This window comes from Triturus cristatus, chromosome 8, assembly GCF_964204655.1.
Source record: "Triturus cristatus chromosome 8, aTriCri1.1, whole genome shotgun sequence".
In the NCBI taxonomy this organism is placed as follows: domain Eukaryota; kingdom Metazoa; phylum Chordata; class Amphibia; order Caudata; family Salamandridae; genus Triturus; species Triturus cristatus.
Genome location: NC_140591.1, coordinates 1,582,838,329 through 1,582,864,048, shown reverse-complemented (window position 1 = coordinate 1,582,864,048; position 25,720 = coordinate 1,582,838,329). Strand labels below are relative to the sequence as shown.

At 49.1% G+C, this 25,720-nt stretch overlaps 1 protein-coding gene across 3 annotated transcripts in view; it reads right to left on the bottom strand.

Annotated features, from left to right (window-relative positions):
- LOC146806244 (uncharacterized) overlaps positions 1-25,720 on the bottom strand; it is a 62,045-nt gene that overhangs the window by 32,859 nt on the left and 3,466 nt on the right. For all 3 annotated transcript variants that reach the window (XM_085623487.1, XM_085623485.1, XM_085623486.1), the window contains exon 2: positions 3,143-6,716. In XM_085623487.1, coding sequence (XP_085479613.1) covers positions 5,414-6,409 — 996 coding nt within the window. In that variant the 5' untranslated portion in view covers positions 6,410-6,716 and the 3' untranslated portion in view covers positions 3,143-5,413. The remainder of the gene's footprint in view (positions 1-3,142; positions 6,717-25,720) is intronic.

The window sequence follows — 25,720 nt, the reverse complement described above, 5'->3', positions numbered from 1 at the left end:
AACATACTTGGTCTTTCAATGATAATACATGTTATTAAAGGTGAAAAGGTTTAGTTTGTTTGCTTGTGTTATATACTATACAGTAGCCTTTGGAGTGGACCTCTTAATTCTTTGGTCCAAATTACAAAGATGATTAATCCCCTCCCCTCTGTTGAGAGCCATTCAGTCTCTTTATTGGAACTCCTGGGTTCAAGTTAAAATCACCCAAAACGGGAACATTTATAGCAAAATAAAAACCAACAGAAGCCTTAAAAGGGGCTGCATGCTGGAATTTCTGCCTTTTTAAATTTATATACAGCAGATAAGCTGCAAACTTTTAAAGACCTAGGGTCCCACCGCCTCAGCTTGCCTCGGACTCTTCAGTCTCTGCAATATGCAGGGGATACGGTCATCTCAAATCACAGACTAGAGGCCAGCAGAAAGCCCTCAATGCCTTGGATATTTTTTATTTTGGTTATAAATTCATTTGTTTTTAGCAGTACCTATTGTAAGCTGAGTAGGTGGCAAACCTGGGAAACTACAATAGAGAAACCAGGCAGAAAGTATTGCTATATTGGTGTTTGGTGCAACGACAGACTCTCCAAATGAATAGTGGGCACACAAACTATAAAACGTCATCAGTAGCTTACGCCATTAAACAACTATGCAATAATTTGGAATCCATTTCGCTAGCACCCTTATTAACTGTCATAAAAGCAAAATTCCTTCCCTCTATTGATTATGGACAGGTATCATTTCCACTGAAGTTGTCACTGGACTTAACCCAAATTAATTAGGCATATTTTCCACCTTCCTAATTCTGTAAACCAACAGCATATCGGACTTGACTTTAAAATGCAGCAGCCGTCCCTAAAGCGGATCTGATGCTTCAGTTTTTAGGCATTGCCCATACATCGTCTGCACAGTGCTGCAAGACATTGTTTACAATTCAGTGGGCTTCGCGCCGCCCAACGCATTAGTTGTTTTTGCTATCACTTATTTCCAATCCCTTGATTGCTTAGCTCTCATAGGCTTCCCTTTCTTTCTTGTATTAGCTCCTCTCTGGAGCATGGATACAGTACATGTATTCTTTCACGTCTTTGTTCCTACTTGTATTCTTGCAACACGCTTTTATTGTGAATAAAAGTTTTTATATTTTTGGATGTGCACTGTTCCTTCCTACTTTTAACACCAACCTAAGGCTTCCTATTTATTTCACAGCAAACAAATGATGGACGAAATGCTGACAATGCAAACATTCTCCCCCAGTCAAAAGATCTGGGTTAAATCCATTGTTCTTTTGCCCACAACGCCACCCCAGTTTGGACCCAGCCATATGCAAATCAGTCTTGACTGTGCCCAATGGGAACAGTCCAGACCGAACTGCAAGGGCAGGCCTTTCGTAGACCAGAAACAAGCATCCTGGGACCAGTTTCAGGGTATGTCACCCTTCAGCCAGGCTAGCTTGAATCCAGTGGCACAGTGAGCGATTTATGTCGCCTCTATTGAAGCTTTAGTTACTTACAACCACAAATGTACCCTGACATGTCTTGCTAAACAGCAGCCATGCTGCTGTATACATGGCTAAAAGACACTGGCAAAGCCAAAAGCTGTCACATAGGCGAGACCTAATGGCTTTGCCAATGCTTGTTAACTGCAGAGGCTGAGGAACGCCAGGGGACATATCTCGTAGGGCTATGATCTGGTCTGCTTTGCCAACAAATTCAGCAAACTTGGAGCCCAGGTCATATTATTAACACTGCAAAGGTCACGATGCACTAGGATGCTTTGTGGATCTTAAAGTCTTCCGCTGAGCCCTACACAAACAAAATTCTATCTTTTCTAAAGGATTTGGAAACCCTAACTTCATGAAAACATTGAGCCTATACAACTGACAAGTCTACAGCAGTTAGACATCACTTTATTAGCCTACGTTTTTATTAGCCTCAATTCTGGAATTTCTACACGTTTAGGCGGCGCACAAGCATCACACCACAAGTTGTCACTTATGGGGATAAAGTTTGAATCACTAACTCACGCCTTATGTGCATTCCCCAACTTATTAATGGACAGAAGATCACTCTTCCTAAAACCAAGCTGTCGCCATGCGAAAGAGGCCGTGGGCTGAATGTTGCTATTCATCTGTTGGGAACTAAGGATGGAGAGCTCACCAAGATGGTTTTATTTTTGTGAATTGCTTGATGTATGTTGACTTATGCAGATCATGTTATGCCAACAAGTATCCAATAGCACAACTGAATCTATTCTGACATTCCGATACGATTCGTGCTAAGGGCAGTGACAACGCTAGACTGTCTAGACAATGTCAGAAACCTCACTGTCACCAAGCACCTTCTATATAAAGGCACCTTCTATATAAAGGCAAACTACAATCAAAACTCTCTTTCACCATTCACTTTGAAGGAGCGACTAATATAAATGTACAACAAATTCAGCCAGACCAGTTAATGTATTAACACGCAACAGCAATTTCAAAAAGGTTTCACTGTCTGGGGACTACTGGAAGTATAAACAAAAAGTAACTAGAAAATGATTACAATAAGGAATTACAAAAGCTCACAATAGAACAGATTTAACTAAGTAACAAGGCATGAAGATAAGATAACCCAACAGATCGTGACAAACAAAAATATGCCGAAAAGGACAAGAAGGGCTAATCAAAGCTGCTGAAAGAAACACGTGGTAGCCACAGCATCACCATGTAGAGGCTATGGACACTGGGCGTGTTACCCAGCTGACAGAATGAGTTTGAATGTAAAGGGGAAGGGCAGTTGATGCAAGTGATGCGATCTCCTGAAGAATAAAGTCATCTTTTTTTGTAGTTTACTCATCCTTTTGATTCCTGGTATCATTGGACGGAACTTAAATTGTTACAAAAACCTTAAAACACCTAATCTTTACAAGATCACACACCAAGAGGTTTAAATCCACACACATTTGGTGGGTGACTATAGACTGCATCTGCATACAAACCCATCGTCAGTAATTAATTTATCTGTGTACAATGCTCTGTTAGGGAAGGGGCACCTCCCAATGCCCTCTGTAGACATCTTGGGACAGGAGGATTCTTGTGTATCTCTGAATGCATTTTTGACAACTCAGCATGCAATAAATCCAATGCCAAATAAATGGTGCTACTTACGTGAAGTGCAGATTTACATGCAAAACCTTTCTTCCCAGCAATCAGTCTGAATGTGGTCAGTGCAACAGGAACAGGCAGGGCGGGACTGGCAGGTCATCTGAACACGCAGTGTACTCAAAGATGTTCAAGAAAGCAATCGTTCTCCAAAGAGGGTGAGAGACTTTCAGAAAAAAATCAGCAGCTCTCAGCAATGGTTTGTCACATCTAACCACAGGGAAAACTACCTGGACAAAGTCTACCACTGACACCCAAGGAAGGTAACAACCGACAGTGATCTGGCTGCTGTGACCATCAGGATTAATTTTACCAGACCCAAGAAGCACATCTGCTCAATTTACTGTGCGTGGAAACAAATGGGCAAAAAATATCAGTGTTTAAGCAGAATTCAGAACCACACAATGAAAACTTTTGAACGATTAAAACTACTCACCCAAGGAACATGCAAAGCATTAATTACCTGAAATGAAATTGTTGAATAAATGGCATGTTTCTAAAATAAAGAAATAATGTTTCAAAGCTAATGGAACTAAAAATACTAGCATTACAGACTGCCAAAGCTGGAATGGGTCACTCAAAGAGTAGCTATGTACAACAAAGTGATTGCCACCATATCGATCATACACCTTACAAGGGAACATGTGGGGACTCTAGTGACAAACACGAAACTCTTCATTCAGTCAATTATAACTCCAGAAAAGAGGAGAGCCAACCAACTGTTCTGCCTGCCGTATGCACTTGCATAATGCCCACCCAAAGAGGCGTAACCTTTTCAAGAAGGGGACCACTCATACAGGGTGTGGCATGCAAACATCGCCCATAACCCAACGGACAGAAAGCTTAAATTACATTTTCGGGATCACACAACCACTGGCATGTAAGCGGTGACCAACTCATTTCTCAGAAGAGGGTAGGTATGAATGGTGACAACGTTCAATCAGCCATTCACCAGAAAAACAGGGCTAAAGTAAAGAAGCCCAAGCTGATCAAGCCGGTTGAAACCAGTGCTTAATTCTTCGCATACAGAGACTAAACGTACCTATTTAAAACATTACAACTATCAGCTGAATCCCCCAACCCCACCCCTCTTGCTCAAAGCCAGTACCCAAGATGCTCCATAATTCAAAAGGACTCACTTTTCATGTCCACAATACTTTGAGGATGAGGGGAAATCCCACGTGGAATGGAACACAAAAAAAATAATTTAAAATGAAGACCTGGGACTAAATTGGCCCATTAATACACAGGTCTTAAGACGAAAATGGGTAAAGATTAGGCACTACATCTAAAAAGTGTCCCCTAGCCAGGAATACATGCTCACGTACAACAGAGCAAATTGAAAGCTGGAACACTGCTAATCAGGTCTATGTGTAATGTGTGGTCCAGCAAAGAGGTCATAACTACACTGGCAGCCAGTGAAGTAAGTTTTGAAGTCTCACTCAGCACACAAAGATCCAGGATGTCGTAAAAGCTGCTCTTCTTGGCGGTGGCTAAGACAGTAGTTGTTTCAGAAACGGTGTTACTATTATTAGATGGAAATCAGCATGGATGAAGTGGTCAGAGATGCAGTTTAGTTGAAACTAAAGAGTTAGGGCCATTTATAATAGAGATCAACAGTAAAGAGGTTTATAGTCTGGAAAGTCACTGGCTCATGGAAGAGGAGACCATCTGCATCAATACAACGGCCATAGAAATGCTGGGGCTATAAAGATCAAATTAAAAAAACAGGATGGTAAAAACATGCGCTAACTGGAAGAATGCTCTCCGGAAAGCCAAAGGCATTGTTTGGCTTTTCATACCATCCGGTTTTATCTTTTAGTGTGGAAGACAAAAGACACTTAAAGAACCATCAGGAGAAATTCTTTGAAGGAGCAGGAGGTGACGGTACGGTGAACAGTAATGAATTCTCAAAGATAAATGATGTGCTACTTTAATGACTATACAGAGGACACATTTGAGTGATGTAACATGTTAACACTTGTCAGTCACAACACCCGATCTGCCTAGGAAGAATGCATTTTAATTAAGTGGACACCACACCATGGCAGGTGAACCAACACAAAATATGCACTTCCAAACGTCCAGTAAAAACGGTGCCTCGAATACTAACTGGGGACCGCGATGGAAGGGGGCTAAAGTAGCAATAATCTTTGAAAAGAAAAACAACACCGGGGGGAACGTACTAAAACATCTATCTAAGCGAATCAGAGGGAGGAGAAAGGGACAGTTCTCCACAGGGGAAACACGTTCTTATCACTGTGGAGAAACCTAGAATCAAACCTTTGGCTGTGTGGCCTTGCGGCGTATGGCTTTATTCTGGGGACGAAGAAAGTTGACTCTCCTTGTAACATTGCTTTTGGAAGGCTCCTTCCTTGCTCGCTCTATCACATCTTCTGTTGAGGAATGAAACACATTGCTGCCATCAAACGGTAAATCCAGCACCGTATTCTCAGCTTGAGGAGGAATGCCTGAAATACCAAACCATACTCTCCGTCTTTTAAGGATGCCTGTAGCCATAGTCCTGGCACATACATCTGCCTGATCGTGGGCAGCCTTAAAGCTTGATGAAGAAACAGCCAAGCCTTTCTTTTGGACTTCCAATACTTTGGCTTTTGCCGGTTTAGGAACAGCCTTGACAATTTCAGAGAGCTGGGACCAAAGATGCTGATGATAGCGATTGGTTATAGCAGCTGTATTTGCCTCCTTGAGACCTAGCCCGCCAGCCTGGTAGATCCTTTTGCCAATGGCATCCATTGACTTGGCCTCCTTGCCAGGAATTGGGAAGTTCTCTGCTTTGGTGGTGCGACCTCCACTCGCAGCAAAGACCACTACAGAGTCTGCTGGAGGGTGAGCGATGGTCAGAATGTTACCATCTCCAGGGCCACGGTACTTCCTCTGCATTCCCCAATCTACAGTCATAACTGAAGCTGGCTTCTGCCACACAGTGTGACACTGCTCTGCAATTTCTGAGTCAAGTGGTATCAACAATCGATCCTGCCCGGAAGATTCAGCAACACCGCGTTGCTTGTCTTCCTCAACCACTGTATTCTCCATGTTGAGAGCCTTGGCAGCTTGGAAAAGCAGCTGCTGAAATGGGTCAAGCTTTTTTACTTTTTCACTTTTGACCTGTGTTGCTGGCTTTGTAGGTGAATCATTAGATGATAAAACGCCTTCTTCTTTAACAGTTTCATAAACTGTTTTTACAAACCCAGACAAAACCTCAAGAGCTAACTCATCATCACTCTCTGAAGCCACTGATACTTCTGCCATGCTTGCTACAAACTTTCAGGACAAGAGTAAGAACCAAGAGCCCCTGCACTAAACAGGAATATGTCACTTGCCACAAGATGCACAGCACCAGACACCTGGTCCTGACTACTGGGAGACGCCAACAAGCTGCATACAGCCCTGCCAACCAAGAACACTACTGTCAACAAGAAATGACGCACTTGACTTATTTTTCACCCTGTGGATAGCACAAAAACCAGAGCTGAGAGAGGAAGCTGAACTCTAAAGCGAGTATCGGTTTGAAGAGCAGGAAAATGTAATAGTACACACTGCAGCCCGACTCGTAGACCTAAAAAAAAAAAAAAAGAAGTCACATGTAATGAAGTACAAAATCATCCACTATAAAAAGACAATTACCCACAAGTTATAAGTTACTAGGCAATCATACAAAGTGAATCACCAATAACAAATGTCGCACACAAACACCACGACAAACCCACTTAAAATAGCTCTAAAACGCCAGACTTCTTGCAAACAGAACATAGACATGCAGTCACCCACTTCACATGTATTGCAGCGAGACTGACAGCACGGATGGTTTCTAACCTGCGTGTAATATATAGCCAATATGCATTACAACCAAGGTAAAATAACCATCCAGGTTTCACAGCACAAAGCAGCATCCAGTTACAGAAAGTTATGCATTCATTGTCAGGGGTTACGTTATTTCTCATTACGGGGTAATACTTTTAAAAAGACAGCTATGCACGTTAAAACAAAAATGACTGCATTAACCCAAATGAAGATTCCAAAATAAAAATGTACGGGTCTGTACCCACACAATTCAAAACAAATTTTCACTTGGAGGTTTCAGTGCAGTCTCGGGCATCAAGGTTTAGCTGACAAGTCAACGGTTATAATATTTATTTACTTGAGTTTTATATAGCGCTGGCTAGACCCGATGGTATCAGAGCGCTTTACATGAGGAGAGTTACATAGGTTACAAGTTACACATTGTTGCAGATGGTACATCAATTACAAGTTACATCCGTTGATTCATGGCGTGTAGAAGGGTGAGGGGGTAATGTAAAAGGGTGACGGGGAGGGAGATTTAAGCGGAGCATAGGCACAAGGATAAACAATGCAGGCAGGGGGAGTGAGATTCAGGGGAGAGAGGAAAGGAATTGGGGAGGCAAGCTGTAGGACCCGGGGTCTCCAGGCCCTATGGGGCGGTAACGTGACACGAGCGGTCGGGCCACCAAAGGACTGTGTGTAAAGCAACCATACAACACGCACCTCACATGGGACGAGGAACACACAATAAGTGACGCCACACTGTAGGAATTATGTAAATACTCAAGTTTATCCAAGTAGATCACGTTAGATGCAGTTCATGAGGTAGCAGTACATTTCATAAGCTGATAATACATTTCCTAGCGATGTACATGTCCGTCAGGAGCTATAAATGTTGGTCACACCATAAATGCAATTCATGAAATATCAGTACTGCCTGAGATACAATTACTATTCACGTAGATGTACCCCCGCGCTTCACTCTCCTGTAGCGCCTTGGGGGGGGGGGGTGATTATAGCGCTGGGCGCGCTAAACGGTGACGACCTCAGAACGGGGCATCTAGCACAGAGAGCTACTCGTAATCAATGACATTTGGCACTTCGATATGGAACATGAATAACAGAGCGCTACTCGTAATCAATAGCACATAGCACTTCAATATGGAACATGAATAACAGAGCGCTACTCGTAATCAATAACACGTAGCACTTCAATATGGCACATGAATAACAGAGCACTACTCGTAATCAATAGCACGTAGCACTTCAATATGGAACATGAATAACAGAGCGCTACTCGTAATCAATAGCACGTAGCACTTCAATATGGCACAGGAATAACAGAGCGCTACCCATAAGCGAGGACATTTAGCATTTCACTGCGGAGCATGAGTAACAGAGCGCTATTCGTGAGTAATGATATTTAGCACTTCAAAACGGAACAGGGATATCAGAGCGCTACTCGTACTCAGGGGCAGTCAATGCTTCTCACGGGGCTGTCCGCAGGGAGCGCACGGGACTTGCGGAGCGAGTCTCATGGGCTCCGGTGCAGTTCGTAGGGCACCGCGCTTCAGTGCAGTCACGGGGGGCACCAGGAAGGGATCCCTCGGCGGGGTCTCTGTCGCGGTGACAAGGGGGACTCCCACAGAGAGGGAACCCGGGCTGAGGGTGCGGTGTGGCTCCCAACCAGTAGGGGGCGCACCAGGGACAATCCCAGCCTCTGGGCTTACCTCGTTCGACGTCGGATGGCGTCCGCTCCAGCGATGATGGGGGGACCTCGGCCTCGCGCAGCTGCGACGGCAGCGACGGGGCCCCGGGCTTCTCCACGGGCCTCACGACACGGCAGGGCGCTTCTTCCGGCCTCCGGGCCACGGCGGTGAGCACGCTGGCTTCCACGTCACAGGGGGGGTGCTCAAGTTAAGGATGGGGGCTCCGCGCTCAGCGGAGCACGCTGCCGGGGGTCCCAGGTCAGGGAGCGCAGGGGTCACAGCGCTAATACCTGGTCGATCCCCGGTGGCTCTTCACTCTGCTTTGCATATAAGTTTAGAGTTCAATCTGGACACGCAGTCTCAGTGCTTGGCATATAAAGTTAGAGTTCAATCTGGACACGCAGTCTCAGTGCTTGGCATATAAAGTTAGAGTTCAATCTGGACACGCAGTCTCAGTGCTTGGCATATAAGTTTCTGTTCTCAGATGTTAGGTGAAGTCTTGTTGGCGCAGATGTATCTGGCGCCCTTAAGGGGTTCTGTTACAGGGGGGTAGGGATGGAGAAGGCGACTAGGATCTTCCTAGTCAGGCTGGGCAGAGGTTCTCTGGGTCCTCCTACTGCTGGGCAAGATCAGTGGGTTTCACAGGGTCCCTCACTCACTTAAGAGGCAGCACCTAAATCCTGTCACTCTCAGAGGCATAAGTCCCTGGCTAGGCCCTACCGCCTACACTCCTGGTGGATTCTTCCAGCTCTGCTTCACCCCACTGGCCAAATCAACACAAAAAGTTCCCTCCCTCACTTAAGTAGCCCTAGGTCAGGTGACCTCTGACCAAGGCAGCAAAAGAAAAACCACACCTTCCTTCTAGAAGGTTCCAGCACATTCCAGGAGCTTCCCCATTCTACCTATGGGACAAAAAGGCGGGCTGGTGTTGCAACATTGTTGTGGGGTTCCAGCCAGCTCCTGGCAGCTAGGGTGCTACTATGAAAGACCACTCTGCAGTAGCAGGGGCCTGTGGCAGCCATCTTGGGAGAAGGGAGCACCTGCACCTTAACACTGATTGGCAATGAAAAGGTGCCCGGAGACCTAGTCCAACATAAAAATGAGGGTGGAAAAAATGAGGCGCGATCAAAAATAGAAGGGGAGACCACCCTAGGGCTGACAGGTCCAACACAAGCAAAGAATGAAGGAGGGAAGGAGACACAGCGAGGAGACGAAGTAACTGTCTGAAGTCCGGCTGGGTGGGAGACGGCTCCCCGCGGTAAAGGGATCCTTCCCAGTCTTCCATTATATGCGATTCCCTTGCCGCGGTGGACTCAGCGGGGTCGCAGAGACTCCAGGGCATAGATGCTGGATCCTTCCCAACAAAGGAAGAGGAGTGCTTTGGTCACGGGCACACTTAGAAGAATGAAGGCGGGAAGAGGAGGGGGTAAAAAACCCAGCGTGAACACAGTGTCCGACGTACGGCAGGGTAGGAGACGGTTCCCAGTGGTAAGGGGATCAATCCCAGTCCTCCACTATATGTGTGACTCCCTTGTCACTGTGGACTCTCAAAAGGGTCTGTGAGACTCCAGGGCAAAAATGCTGGATCAATCCCCAACAAGGGGAGTGGGAGTGCTTTGGAACAAGGGCATACCTATGGGGGCTATTTTAGGGAGTCAGGCTGGTAGAGAAATGTACGCACTGTAGAAGGGTAAATGCGATGCGAGGACTATAGGAATCTGTTGATCCCGGTGACACTGAGGCTGGACTTCTGTGTTGAGCCTCTTAAAATCCTCCACTGCTTTAAAAGGGATAAGCCCTTCAGTTAGGCCAAGAAATCGATTTGCATCTAGGCATTAAAATGACACCACGTACAGGGACTGATTCCCCACACAGTTATTTACATCGATAAAGAACATAAGCTGGATACTAGGGGGCAGATTTACAAGCCCCATGTGACACATTTGTGCCACCGTTGCGTCACTTCACTTTGACGCAGCGGCGGTGTAAACCATGCGCCACGTTGCGACTTATTTAGAACATGGGGCATCTAGGCAGATGCGTCACATTGTAAAGCACTGCGCCACATGAAACATGCATCAGGTTTCATGTGGGCGTTCCGTCGCAGGAAAGCCTCGTAAAACTGACTCAGTGAAATCGACAAGATTTCCCTGCGTCAGTTTTACAACGACGCTGCGTCAAATCCTTATGCCTGCTTGAAGCAGGCATAAGGAGTGACGCACCACGTTAAGTAGGCCCCCCCGCATTTATATGACACACCTGCCCAATCTAGGGCAGGGCGGGAGCGTTTCAGGTAGATCCACGATAACGCGGGGGAGAGGAGACCTGTGGGAGCTGGGGGCGGCAAGATTCCCCATTCTCATTCGACCAGGCGGGGGCCGGACCGGAGGCGGAAGCGAGGCTGGGAGCGTCGAGTGCATGGACCGCGCCCTGGACATCGAGGTGGCCTAAAGGCTGAGACTCCTTTACTGACATTTGTGAGAGTAGGCCAAGCCGGGACCATAGCCGCCTACACTTGAGGCCAACTCGGGGGTCGACGGAGCCCCCAGTGCTGTGGAGGGAGGACCTGCTTAGCAGCAGTGGATCGCGGCGCAAACTTGGAGGCGGGAGAGCGGCGGCATGCACACCCAGTGGGAGCGATTGGCACATAAGCTGGTGGGCGTTGAAGGAACTCCCTGAAGCCCGAGGAACGGTGGACACTGAGGAGCAGCACGGACAGCCTGGTGACTGCTATCTAGATGTTATCAGAGCGCAATCATTGAGAGGAAGACGTCGGCCCACAGGCGGTGCTGCCCCGGGCCCTAACAAGAAATCCAGTACCCCCTAGTGCAGTGGCCATCTTCTTCCACCGCAAGATCGCTGACATCCACGACAGCTTCAACTCCACGACCGCACCAACGATGCACGACTCCACCCCCGCGATCACCAACAGCGCCAACCGCCTGACCTCCTGGGCCAACAACAACGACGACGAGACATGCAAGATCATGAACTCCATCCACTCAGGCTCTCCGTCAGACCCATGCCCACACCACGTATTCAACAAAGCAGACGGGGCCATCGCACCCCAACTACGGAGGGTCATCAACATCTCCTTCGAAAAAGCAACATTTCCGGAAAGCTGGAAGCACGCCGAAATCAACGCCCTCCTCAAAAAGCCCAAGGCGGACCCCAAGAACTTACGACCCATCTCCCTGCTCCCGTTCCCGGCAAAGGTCATCGAGAAAATCGTCAACTTTCAACTGACCCGCCACCTCGAAGACAATAACATCCTGGACCAGTCCCAATCCGGATTCAGACGAAACCACAGCACCGAGACAGCCCTCACCGCCGCCACAGACTACATCAGACGCCAACTGGACAACGGCGAAACATAAGCCCTCATCCTCCTGGACCTGTCAGCCGCATTCGACACGGTCTGCCACTGCACCCTAAAGACACGCCTCCAAGAAGCCGGAATCCAAGAGAAGGCCCTTGACTGGACCACGTCCTTCCTCTCCAGCAGAACCCAGAGCGTCCGCCTCCCACCTTTCCGGTCAGAAGCCACCGACATCATCTGCGGCGTCCCCCAGGGCTCATCCCTCAGCCCGACACTGTTCAACATCTACATGGCCCCCCTCGCACAAGTGGCCCGCCACCACAACCTCATCTCCTACGCCGACGACTCCCAGCTCATCCTCTCCCTCAACAAGGACCCTCACACCGCCATCGCCGACTGGATGAGGAGCAGCCGCCTGAAACTGAACTCGGACAAGACGGAGGTCCTCATCCTCAGACCCACCCCCTCAGCCTGGGACGACTCCTGGTGGCCGATCGCTCTGGGGACAGCACCGACACACGCACGCAACCTAGGATTCATCCTCGACTCCTCCCTCTCCATGTCCAAGCAAATCAATGCCGTCTCCTCCTCCTGCTACAACACCCTACGCATGCTCCGCCGGATCTACAAATGGATCCCGACCGAAACAAGAAGAACAGTGACACAGGCCCTCGTCAGCAGCAGCCTGGACTACGGCAACGCACTCTACGCAGGAATCCCAGCCAAACATTAACGGCGGCTACAACGCATTCAAAACGCCTCCGCCCGACTGATCGTCAACGCCCCCCGCCACATCACCCTCCTCCTGAGAGACCTGCACTGACTCCCCATCGACAAGAGGATCACCTTCAAGCTCCTCACCCACACACACAAAGCACTCCACAATGCCAGACCAGCCTACCTGAACAGCAGACTCAGCTTCTACACCCCCACCCGCCAGCTCCGCCAGCCTCGCCTTCGCAGACGTCCCCCACATCCAACTAACGACCGCCGGCGGCAGTTCCTTCTCCTACCTCGCCGCCAAAACCTGGAACACCCTCCCAACCCACCTACGACAGACCCTAGACCTACTCGCCTTCAGAAGACTCCTCAAGACCTGGCCCTTCGAGCAGTAGCGGCACCCCCTCACCCCCACCCCCTTAAGACCCTCACGGGTAAGCAGCGCGCTTTACAAGTTCCCCTGATTGATTGGGCCAGAAGATCGCGATTGCGGAAATGAAGCCCAAGGTAGTGCAACAATCCAAACGAATAAACTGGACAAATATGCGGTCCTGAAGTCAGCCCCACAAGACGAAGGAGCTACAGGGGACCAATCTGTAGTCACTGAGCCTTCTTTAGCATCCATAATGGCGGCTATTCAGGGACTAGGGACCACTCGAGACGAAAATTGACACAGTGTTCATCGAGATGAACCTCCTAAGAGCCGACCTGAACAAAACAGACAAAGTCAGGACCAACGAGACTGACATCCGGGAGCTCCAAGCATCTGCCAAGAAGCTCGAGAAGAGAGTCAGCCAACAGGTACAACAGCACCGTCAAGTGGCCCCGAAGATCGAGGACCAAGAAGGGAAGCCTCGCCGAAACACCATTAGGGTGGTAGGAGTTCCGGAAGGTTCCGAAGGGCCTAGTATGCACCTTTTTCTTGAAGACTTGATCCTTAACCATCGGAAATCAAAGTGGCTCTCGACCATATTCACAATTGAGAGGGCACACCGGGAGCCAATTCCCAGACCCAAACCAGGAGCGCCCCGAGGACAATAAATCGCGAAATTCCTTAACTACAGGGACCAGGACGCCATCCTCCAGGCCCCCAGACAACAGGGAGACTTGCACTACGAAAACGCAACGGTCCGATTCTTCCCAGACTTCACGCTTAAAGTGCAATGGGATTGGCGCTCCTTTGATGGGGTTAAAGCGGCACTCCGACAAAGAGGACTCAAGTATATGATGTTCTTCCCCGCGAAGCTTAAAAATCATGGCCGACGGCAAATCCCTCTTCTTCACTACACCATCGGAGGCGCAAGACTGGCTGGACAGAGACACCACACAGGCGTCGGCAACTGCGACAGGCGACGACTGGAGAGACACTCGAGCCAAGTCACTGGGTTCATCAGATGGGAGATCAGACATCGACAGGCGGAGTCAGCGCTCCTGGCGATCGAGGTCAAGCAGCCCTGGCGCAAGGGTCACACAGAGAAACTAGGTGGCCCACATGGACTGTGGCGATCAGCATTGACAGACCTCGACAACCTGCAATGTAACGTATAAACATTTCTTACGATACTGGGGGGTTGGGATTCCCAACACGGCGCCAACCAGGCGAAGGTAGTGCTCTCCATGCCCATAGCCAACCATGAATATATACGGACGGCCAGAGACAATGCTCGACTTTGACTGCTCGAACTGAAATGGCCCCGCCGTCCTGTAGGCAAAAGTAAGGTTATCAGGCAGAGGGCAGGGTAGTGTATGCAGCACAACGAGACTTCTCGCATAATCTGGGTGCATAAACCTGAAATTACTTCATATACGGGGACAGGCCTCTAGCGGCTGGTTGGGGCTAGCACATTTCCCCACCTAGCTGTTGACCAGGGGGGAGGGGAGGGGGGCGGTCATCTTTCTGGGGCGATAGGCGCTCTGCTAGTTGGGGAAGTGGGTCGTTCTAAACCTACGTGGCAGGGTAGCAGGCTGGGGGGGCTGTGGGGTTTTTTAAGTTTCAGTGTTATGTACAAACTGTTTGTAATGTTGGGGGGGGGGCGGGGGTCCAAGTTGGTCATGCAGGAAACGCAATATTGTGATTGAACAGTATTACAGGTTGTACGGATTGCGCGACAGAGTAGCTTCCAGCGATGACTACGACGTGGGATAAAAGTTTTAAAATCCTTAGTTGGAACGTCAATGGGCTGGGAGACAGGGTTAAGAGGGGTAATGTTCTCCAATTCGTTGGAAACAACTGTCATGCACTTAACAGATGGGGCTACAAAATGGCGACACATGCCGGCTTCACAAAGGGGTCCCTGGGGGGGGGGGGGGGGGGGGGGCATTCTGTTATGACGTACCTTCCAGCTTGTCATTGACCATAGCTGGCCCGATCCACTGGGACGCTTTGCGGTATTCTCGGGGAGATGGGAGGGGCGCACACTCAACATTTTGACAGTTTATATTCCACCAGGTCTCCAAACCCAATCATACCAAGATCTGGGCAAGCTTCTCCTTTCCCTTCCCGAGGGACAACTCATACCGGGTGGGGAATTTAACGCAGTAGTATCGGGTAGGCTTGACAGGCACCCACCCCGTGACATGACCAAAGCGCACATGTGGCTCTCTAACCTACTTGAAGCATTCGGCTTAGTGGACCTCTGGCGAGTGCGTCACCCGAACCTCCAACAGTACACATTCTTTTCTGGCTCACACCACACCCTCTCCAGGATAGACTACGTCCTTATGCCTTTGCAACACGGCACTGTCATTCAGGAGATCGAGCACCTGGCACGGGGCATATCTGACCATTCAAGGTAGGCTGCATTGCGCCTATAAATCCCTGGTTTCTCCAGAGACCAAAACTGCGATAACTCGCACGACTGGCCAGTACTTCCAGGAAAACAAAGGGACGGTAGAGTCCACTACCACTCTTTGGGAGGCGTTTATAACAGTGCTTAGAGGAAACGCCTTCTTGGCCATAGCCGGGCAGCGCAGGGAAAGAGAAAAACAAATGCTCACTTTAAACGAGTATCAGAGGGGGTCGGAGCTCCCGGAGGAAGAATCCTCCATGTTCTTAGCCGACATCCGACTACCTACCCTCTCAGATCCAGACCGGGAGGCTCTGGAGGGTGCACTCACTGAAGAGGAGCTGGCCACGGCGATCAGGGACCTCCGGCCCAGGAAAGCCCTGGGACCAAACGGTCTACCGATTGAGCTGTACAAGCTCAAACCGGTCAGCCTGGCCACATACCTGAAGCGTATGTTTGAGGATAGTAAGTCTTTGGGGATACTGCCAAGAGATCAACGCATCGCGACATTGGTGGCCATCCCAAAAGAGGGGAAACCCAGAGATTTATGTACTTCTTATATGCCAATCTCACTGTTAAATGCCGAACCCAAAATCCTTGCAAAACTTCTCGCAACCAGGCGCAAACCAATAATCACCAAACTGATCCACCCAGACCAATCAGGCTTTATGCCACATCGCAACACCGCGCTTAATCTAAGACGACTCCGTGGTGTGTTGGGATGCTGCCACACGATCCAGGAAGACGCAGTGGTGGTCTCGTTGGATGCCACAATGGCATTCGACACGCTTGAAAGGACATACCTCATGCCAGCCCTCAAGAAGTTGGGCTTCGGCCCTAACTTTACTGGGTGAGTACGGCTCCTCTATGCGGAACCGCTGGCCCAAGCAGTCAACAAAAAAATATCTGAGGTATTCAACCTAGAAAGGGGGACACGACAGGGCTGCCTCCCTCTCCCCCCTGCTCTTTGCCCTCCCTTGAGCCGCTTGGATAAGACAGGATTCCTCAATACGGGGACTCAAATGGGCCGAGGGGTGGGAGGATCGGATCTCGCTTTATGCAGACGATATCCTCATGTATCTCGCTTCCACTTATAAGTCGCTGAGAGTAGCCTTGGACATATTCACTAGTTTCGGGAGAAACTGCGGCTACAGCATTAACTGGGGGAAATCGTTGCTCTACGTTTTACATGGCACCCCCCCCCCCTCTATTCCACTCTACTGCCCGATCCAAACAGTCACAGAGGGGTTCACATATCCCGGTATCTTCATCACCACTGATCCGACAGCACGCTATGAGAGGAATCTCCTACCACCCCTGCAGAGGTTTAAACGAGACACCGCCACCTAGAAGGGGCTTCCGTTGTCCCTATTGGGGCGGGCGGCTCTTTTCAAGATGATGACACTGCCACGTTTCCTATACGCTCTCCAGAACTACCTAGTCCCACAGAGATATTTTAAAGAAATTGAAGCCACCCAGAGGGACCTATTATGGGTCGGAACACCGCGTATCTCGCTCCGTAAATTGACACTTGTCTGGTATGATGGGGGGGGGCGGGATAGCAATTAAAGACATCAGGAAATATTACTGGGCAGCACACCTATCGTCCATCAACCAAGGTACATACTGTGGTGGCGGCGATCCCGGCTACGGGATGGATAGATGGCTTCTCCCAGGTGGGAACTTTGAGGCGGTGCTCTACTCTAAACCCAACAATTCGCCACTTACAGGGCCCACAAGACATTCGGTCCCACTCTGGCATATTGTAAGCCGCAACCTGGGATGGGCTGATAAACTTACGCTGGCTATCCCACTTTGGGTTTCTGAACGGCTGTGCACCCTGGGTCAGACTAAAGGGTTCGATAAACGGGACCTGATAGGGATCTCCCGCATAAAAGACCTCTGGGGACCTAGTTGTATGGTGTCGTTTGCCTTACTACAGCTGACATATGAACTAGCACATACGAAGTACTTCAGGTATGCGCAGGTTAAGCACTCACTTCAGGCAAACATTACAACAGGAACGTCCCCTCCGGAGTCCTCCCCACTAGAGAACAGGCTGCTTGACGGTTATCTGCCAGAAAAGGCCATTTCTCTCACATATAAAAAACTCATACACCACACCCCTGACCCCCTAGTCGAGCTAAAGGGAAAGTGGGAGAGAGACTGTCTAGAGATAGAGGACGATGGAGGGAGCCGCTTTCTTACCCCAAGGAAGTTGCAATATCTGCAAAACTGAGGGTGATTCAACTGAAGATGCACAGAGTATACCTTTCTGGTAACCGACTGGTGTTGATGGGCAGGAGTGAAGAGGGGCTATGTAGGAGACAGTGTTGTCTTGAAGTGACATTTATGCATATACTTTGGGAGTGCCCTTTGATACAAGCCTACTGGAAGCTGGTACATGAATGCATGCGTACAGTTTGGGGGGTAGAAATGCAACTTGAAGCCAAAAGAGGTCTCAAACATCTGGGAGCCCACAGATCTGATGGCAAAGGGCAGAATATGGGCAACGCTTGGTCAGACTATAGCGAAAAGTAACATCGCACAACTATGGGAGGCAGTAACTCCACCAACGCTAAGCGCATGAAAAAGAGACATGGACTGGTGCATGCTGCAAAAGACAGTATACATTGCCCGGGGCTGCCCCCGGAAATGTATAGCAATATGGACAAAATGGAATGTGTACCGTGGCAATATATGTGAACCCCCCCGGTCCCATCCCTTGACGATCTATTAACACCTTAATTTGATGTGAAATATGAACATCTTGTAATGTATAACATCAAAGTTGTGACATCTGTATGCGATCCTGAATATGTAACACTGAAACAAGTAATGATCTCCTGTATGTAATGACCATCATGCTTAACTGTACTAATAAAAAGTTTTTTTTTTTTTTAAAAGGAGAACCTTGTGCTAACGAGCTAGCCATCACCGTTTAGACCACCACCCGCTTCCCCATTGCCAATTCATAATGTAAACCTAGTTTGGATAGAGAAGCCTTTCCTCCACGCTGGGAGAATAGCAGACGTCTGAGACTAGTTCACAGGAGTGTGATTAAAACATAACAGACTAAAGAAGACTTCCTCTCTGGGGAGAAGCAGTATTAGCAATATGTCCAATTGAGATATTCGGCCATGCACAGAAGCATGCAATGGGCCTCACACAGTGACACAATCTGAGAAACTGCTACAGACCGCGGAGCTGGGCATTGGACATCAAGAATTTACTGCTTAGTGCGGGAAGGGCGGAGCAGGGGACGAACTTTCAGACCGCATGTGAAATTGAATCACAAAGCGTGGAAGAAATTTGTCTTTGTTTCACCAAATCAATATGATTTGAACACAAGTTTATTTGCTTAATGATATCTCCTTAGCATAAAATAATTTTCAGGACGCCAGACTCTGGTCTCATCTGTGGAAGGAAGTCCACAACGAGCACTTCCTGGGGTGCCCAGTGATTGCTTAGTACACATATTAATGAGCTGGATCCCAGGTACCGAGAAGCTACTCTAACAGAAGGGGCTGACCACAAAATTGTGCAGTGAAAAGTATTATTTAAATTACTAAGCATTCCTAACATTAATTAACCCTAACGACCTTCAGTGGGAAAGAGTCCAGCATACTTTAAGAGAAACATTTTCATCATAGGGAGAGGTGAAATGAAATTGTAAAGCGCACATCTACCCGGAGGGAACAACGTGCCAGAGAACTAACAAGAGAAAAGTGAACAGGCGGCAAGCAACCTCCGCCAATGGATCGCCAACTATGCAAACACTCGCCACCCTCCAGAAGACTACAAGATGACAACAAGAAAGCAAACTGGTTCACCACGGCACTCCAAAAATCCAAGCGCTCCTGCCGACTGGAAAAGATGTGAAGAAACACGCACACCTACAGCCACTACGGCACACCACCAACTCATCAATTCCACAAAGAAGAACTTCCTCAAAGACAGAATCCTCTTCAACGCCCACAACTCGAAGGAACTCTGCTACCACATACAGGAATTTGCCAAACCCAACAGCGAAACAGACATCCCAGACCGCTGCAACATACTCAGCTCCTTCTTTTACCTCAAGATCAAGATGCTCTACAACAACTTTGACGACCAAGACCTCTGCGCCGCCTCAAGCCCCGCCACCATCAATGCCACCCAACAGAATCTACTCACTTGCACCCCACTAATGAAAAAAGACACTAAAGAACATGAAAAGCATCTACTCCGGAGCACCTTCAACCCCTGTCCACCACACATCTTCTACAGGGCCACCACAGCCATTGCACCCGTGCTACGTCGAACCATCAACTGCTCCCTTGAGACCACCACATACCCCAACAACTGGAAGCGTGCCAAAGTCAACCCCCTCCTAAAGAAACCATTGGTGGACCCGACTGACAACTTCAGGCCCATCTCGCTGCTTCCTTTCACAGCCAAGGTCATCGAAAAGGCCGTCAACACCCAGCTAACACACTTTATCAAAGCTAACATCTTAGACACCTCCCAATCCGGATTCCGCAGCAATCACAGCACCGAGTCCACCCTCCTCGACACCACAGACGACATCCATGCCCTCCTCGGCCAAGGCCAAAAGGCAGCCCTCAATGACCTATCAGCAGGATTCGACACCGTCTCCCACCCCACACTAGCCACCAGAGTCCATGACACCGGCATCCAAAAAAAGGTTTGGAATGAATACGCTCATTCACCACTGGCAGATCACAGAGAATAAGACTCCCGCACTTCCTCTCAGAACTGACAGATCAGATGCGAAGTACCCCAAGGATCCTCCCTCAGCCCCACCCCCTTCAGCGTCTACATGGCCCCCTTTGCAACCATCGTCCGAAACCACAGAATCAACATTGTCTCCAACACCGATGAAACAACTCATACTCTTCCTCACTAAGGAACCCAACATCACCAGGCACAGCTTCAAAGAAGGGATAAAAACCTTTGCGACCTGGATGAAGAACTGCTGTCTGAAACTCCACTCAGAGAAAACAAAAGTCCTCATCCTAGGCTCCACCCGCTCCATTTGGGATGACACCAGGTGCCACCCGCCCACCCCCCCCCCCCCCTCCTCGGAAACCCACCCACCCCGACAGACCATGCACGTAACCTCAGCATCATACTGGACTCATCACTCACTATGAATGAAACACCAGATCAATGCAGTCTCCTTCGCATGCTTCAACAGCCTCCACATACGGCGATAAACATTTAAATGGATACCCTCTGACTCCAGGAAAACTGACTTACGCGCTCATCACCAGCAGACTGGACTACGGCAACGCCCTCTAAGCCAGATTCAACTCCTCCCCAAACTCCAGACATTCCAGAATGCTGCAGTCAGACTAATCCATGATATCCTACGCTTTCTAATGATGTTAAAGCAGGACATGGTAAGCTGAGTTACATCATTTTAAAGTTAGTGAGTTAGCAAAGGTGACGCCTATGTTGCTAGCTGATTTAACTGATGTGTAGAGTGCCTAACTGGACAGGTCACCAGGAATGGGACAATCCAGACAAGATTTTGGCAAATAGCATAACCTCAGTCTTTTTCGCATTTAACTTTAGACACGTTTCACCCAGATACCGACTTCATGCATACAGGTATGGGAATATACAACGGCTGACTTAGTATTGTCAGTTATAGTGATGATCATCTTGGTGTCATCAGCATACATGACAAAGCATCCAAATGAATGTATCCCTATTGGCATAGCTCAACAGCTACCGGACAGAAATTGCCACTTTGCAGGTGCCGAACAGAGCATTGCTCCGTGAAACAGCCTGAAAGCCTAAAGCGATGTTGATCAGACTCAACGCACCAATAAAAAGCCTGTGTTTCTAAATGATCAACAAAGAACAAATGGCAATTCATGGGCATGCAAAAAGCCGATAGAGGGGATAACAACAGCTCTTACAGACAGCGCATGTGTGCTGCCTAGGCTCGACCTAAAAAGCTGGACTTAACAATGAGCCGCGGCGAACACCACAAGGCAAAGAAAAGGGTTCCGAAATTAAATGGTTACACACTACCATTCATGGGCAGTTAAGTCAAGAAGGAACGTAGAAGATCCAAGACTATCTCCAATCCCTAATTGAGCAATTAACCATTCGCTCAAATCCGACTGATCTGCATAGTGAGGGACCAGTGTTCTGCGAGTTGGTATCTGATATTCATGGGGATGAACCCTAAACGTAATTCTTTTCTCTCAATCCGCAATAGTCGTTTCCCTACACAGAGGAACATGGCATACCCTATCCAATCTCACATCCTGGAAAACTGTAGAAGTAGAAACTGTACAAAAGGTTTGCAAAATAGACTGCTCGTGCGTGACATGCATGCCAACATTTTAGGAAGGAAAGGTGTGACAGTTTGAAAAAGAAAATGGGGGCAGTGCAATTCCCCATGTATTCATTTGTGGGGGAGGGGGTGAACAGCAGAGAAGAAGCCAGCTCTGCTCTTCGGCTCCTGCCTGCAGGGAAGGAAGGAGGGGTTAGGTGTGAAGAAACAGACGCTACAAGAACACTGCTTCCAGCCGCAAGAGGGCAGGGCTCCCCATATCGGCACCAGCGGCATAATGCTCTATCCCCATGCTGTGACTTCATTTGCGGAGGGGAACACCCGGTGGAGCTGAGGCTCTTGAGGGCGTACATTGTCCACAACACAAGGGACGGAGGAGAGCAGAGGGGCTCCCCCCTACACGAGGTTGGGCCACTGGGAGTGATCACGTTGGAACGGTGCCTGACCCTAAGATGGCGTAGGACGGCCCTCACTGATGGTTCCCTGCCCCTCGTGGTGCCCCCATCCCCGGAGCCCTCTAAGCACATCTGAAGAGATCCAGAGCCCAACAGTAAACCACCACACGATCTCTCGCCAGGTGTGGCCCCGGGCAAGGTGATTACCCTTCACCAGCCAGGCCAGTGCACAGAAGCCGCAATCCCCAGGGAGTGGGCCCGGACGATCTGAAAGCTGTGGTGAGGGGTGCGAAGACGAGGCCTGATGACCCCTTGATTGAAGCGGCCTCCCGACTACGCCTGGAGGTCTAAGGATCACGGCAGTGGCTTTCAGCTCCCACTAGCGCAGAGCGGAGGTGAGGCCTAGACGCAGCACCGGGCGGGGGTGGTGTGACCCCAGGGCCCGTTTTGCGCCAAACCGCACGGCGAAGACCCCGCCCTTAGGCGGCCAGGGAGGGCTTTATAATACGACTGGCAGCACCCTGTGGGCCCCACCCCGCCACATACCTGAGTGAAGGCACCTGTGGTGACAACACAGCAAGGCATCTCCTGCTGGGCTGGTGGGCCTGATCCCAGTGGGGAGCAGCTTGGGCTGGATACCTTTGACAGCAATTTGGAAGTTAGGCCGGGTGGCTCACCACTGACAGGCCTCTCTTCGAGGCATTATTAGAAGGGACAATCAGGGCAGATCAATCCTCTCCCAACTGGTGAACTGACAAAAGCTGTCCTCTAGTCTCTTAGGGTAATTGGGTACAGTTCTGTCTGAGTTAGGAGTGAGATGCACTCCTTGCCCCATTTCTTCACAGCTGCGCAGCACTTAGCGCCAGCTGCAACGTTTAGATTTGCGCATGTACACACCCTGGAATTTCGTTGCATTGGCAGCAGCCTCGACATTTTGGACACAGGCCATGTGAGCCCCTTTGAGATGGCCATATGGCCAGGGGGACTGGGAGGTTTGTAGGGCACCAGGCCCTAATGTGTTTATGTGGTGCTAGGAAATGTATTTCATGTAGTATGATTTACGGACCCTGTTCTGGTTACCTCTAAATGTGTTTTTTATGATTATGAGGTTGTCTTGCATACTATTGTTTATGCTAGTGAGATTATGTTCCACCATGTGCTTTATGCCCCGATTGTTGGAGATACTTAGGAGGTTAGGGTCTAATATTAGACTGTTGAGATTATGGGCGTATAATGCATCTGGCGCCTAATGTGATGCTGAGCATAATGTGGTTTATGTTACAGGCGGATGTTAAGTACAGTGATTTTCCTCTTACACCGCTTCATCTTCAGTCCTATCTTGTTGAATCTGTCCTGTTCTGAAGTAACAACCTCTTCCTAATCGCCTCACTTCCCTGACTGCACATTAGTTGAGATCTCTTCACCGGACGTCTGGAATATGTGCCCCCTTCTTATCCTTATACTTCTCCTTACCACCGCTTTCCTAGTAACACCCTTCTCATATCCCCACCACCCTCCTCCTCCGTTTCCCAACATGGCCAGCACTCGAGTTAAGTCTGGAATTAATTGCTACAAAATCATTTACCCCTCTAACCTGACTAAAGCTTCAGCAAAACGTTTCAAGCATAACACCATTGAATGTTTCCTTGATTCCCTTTTTATCAATTTTACAATGGTCATTACGGGAGGCAAAAAAACGATTTCATTTTTTTTACTCACAACATCCCCTCTTGGTCCACCAGCTTTTACAATTCCCTTAACGTCACCTCCTCCTCCATCCCTTATGGGAAACAGCTACAAATGTCCCCCTGTGCGTATTTCAACGGCTCCCTCGCTATTTCACTCTATAACAATGGTACTGTCATGATCCAAGCCAAAGACACCTGTCTCTCTCTCTTTGACCACCTCTTCCCTTCCCTACTCCCCTACCCTGCGACCGGGTCATCCCTTGACTCTACATCCAGCTCCACCAATTACTCCCTGTCTCCTCCCCTGACCCCCCCACACTCCAATAGGCTGCACCCTCGGGAAGCACAGGTCGACCCTCTTCCCTCCCCCGTGCCCTCCCATTCTTCCACCCTCACAGTATGCCCCCCCCCACATCACTTCAGCCTTACCTCTAGCTAACACGCTCCTCGTCCAATCTACACGCTCCTCGTCCAATCTGCACTGTCCCAGTACTCCTTTCTCATCTCCTCCCCCCTATCCCTACCTGCCACCCCCTTTTTTAGTTCACCTCTCCTCCAGCCTTCTCCCCTAGTTAACTTTCCTTTCGTTCCCCTTATTCCCTCCTCCTCTCCGCTTTTCTACCCCCTCCTCCCCTCGCTATGTACCCCAATTTCTCCACAAACCCATTGCATCTGTTTCCTTCCCCCACTCCTCCAGCAATGCTGTGCTACCCCCTTGGTAACCCTTTCCCTCCCTCTGGCATAGCAGAACCACTTCCTTTCTTCAACTTCCCCATCTCCCAACCCCCCTCACTCTGCCAGATGCCCGCTCCCTCACAGCCACCTCACCTAGCTGACAGGACTTCTCCAACCCCCTCCCCTCTTTTCCTCCCAAACCTCCTTCATCCCTATGACTCCACACATTCCTCCCCTCTCCTTCCGCACCACCGCCTCGCTCCTCTCCTATCTCCCCCTAATTATGTCCTTAATTCCTATCCTTCTTGCAACGTCAACAAAGACAACTCTCCTTCCACCTCTGGTGCACCAACGCCTGCTCTCATCCACCATCTTTCCCCACCTCTCCCTGCCTTCCATCGCCAAGTGCACCCCCTCATGTTTCCATCGAGCCACCCAACATGCCGTGCTCTGCCTTACTCTCTCTGGAAAATAAGCTAGGCTCTCTTATCACCTCCATCTCCCAACTTGAAGCTACCATTTCAGTTTTAAGCTCCAAGATTTCCACTTTTCCATATAGATCAATTAGTTTGGAAAGCACTCGCCTTCCCACGAGATGCACCTCGCCCCCACACCCCATAATAGCCAAGCATAACCGGTCTGCAAACATCGCAAACTCACAAGCCCTTGAACGCCACCCTTCTTCCACTTTCTTCTCCAAGTAACCCTACTATCTACACTATTCCGACCATCTCCTGTCAGAACCACTCTTCCACCTAAACCCTCCCGAGCACCCTCGTACAAGTACAATATCCCCATCACCCCTCATAGCCCAAGTGCCCCCGTCTCGACAGAGCTGCACTGTATGCTTCACAACTGCAAATCTGCAATAAAACACAAACTTGAAATCTCCGATACCATCATCCTGCACAATATTGACATGCTCTTCCTCACTGAGACCTAGTTCAATGATACCTCTCACTCTATGTTTGATCTCCTATTACCCACAGGCTATTCTATATTGAGAAATGACAGCATTGACAAAGTTGGGGGAGGTGTTGCAGTTATCTTCAGAAACTCCCTGCAACTTAAGGCTTTTCCTAACAGCTCCTTCCGCACTTTTGAATGCCTATCTCGAGCTTCAATTGCTCCACCGCTCTCCTCTCAGATTCCATGCTACTTACCACCCGCCTGGT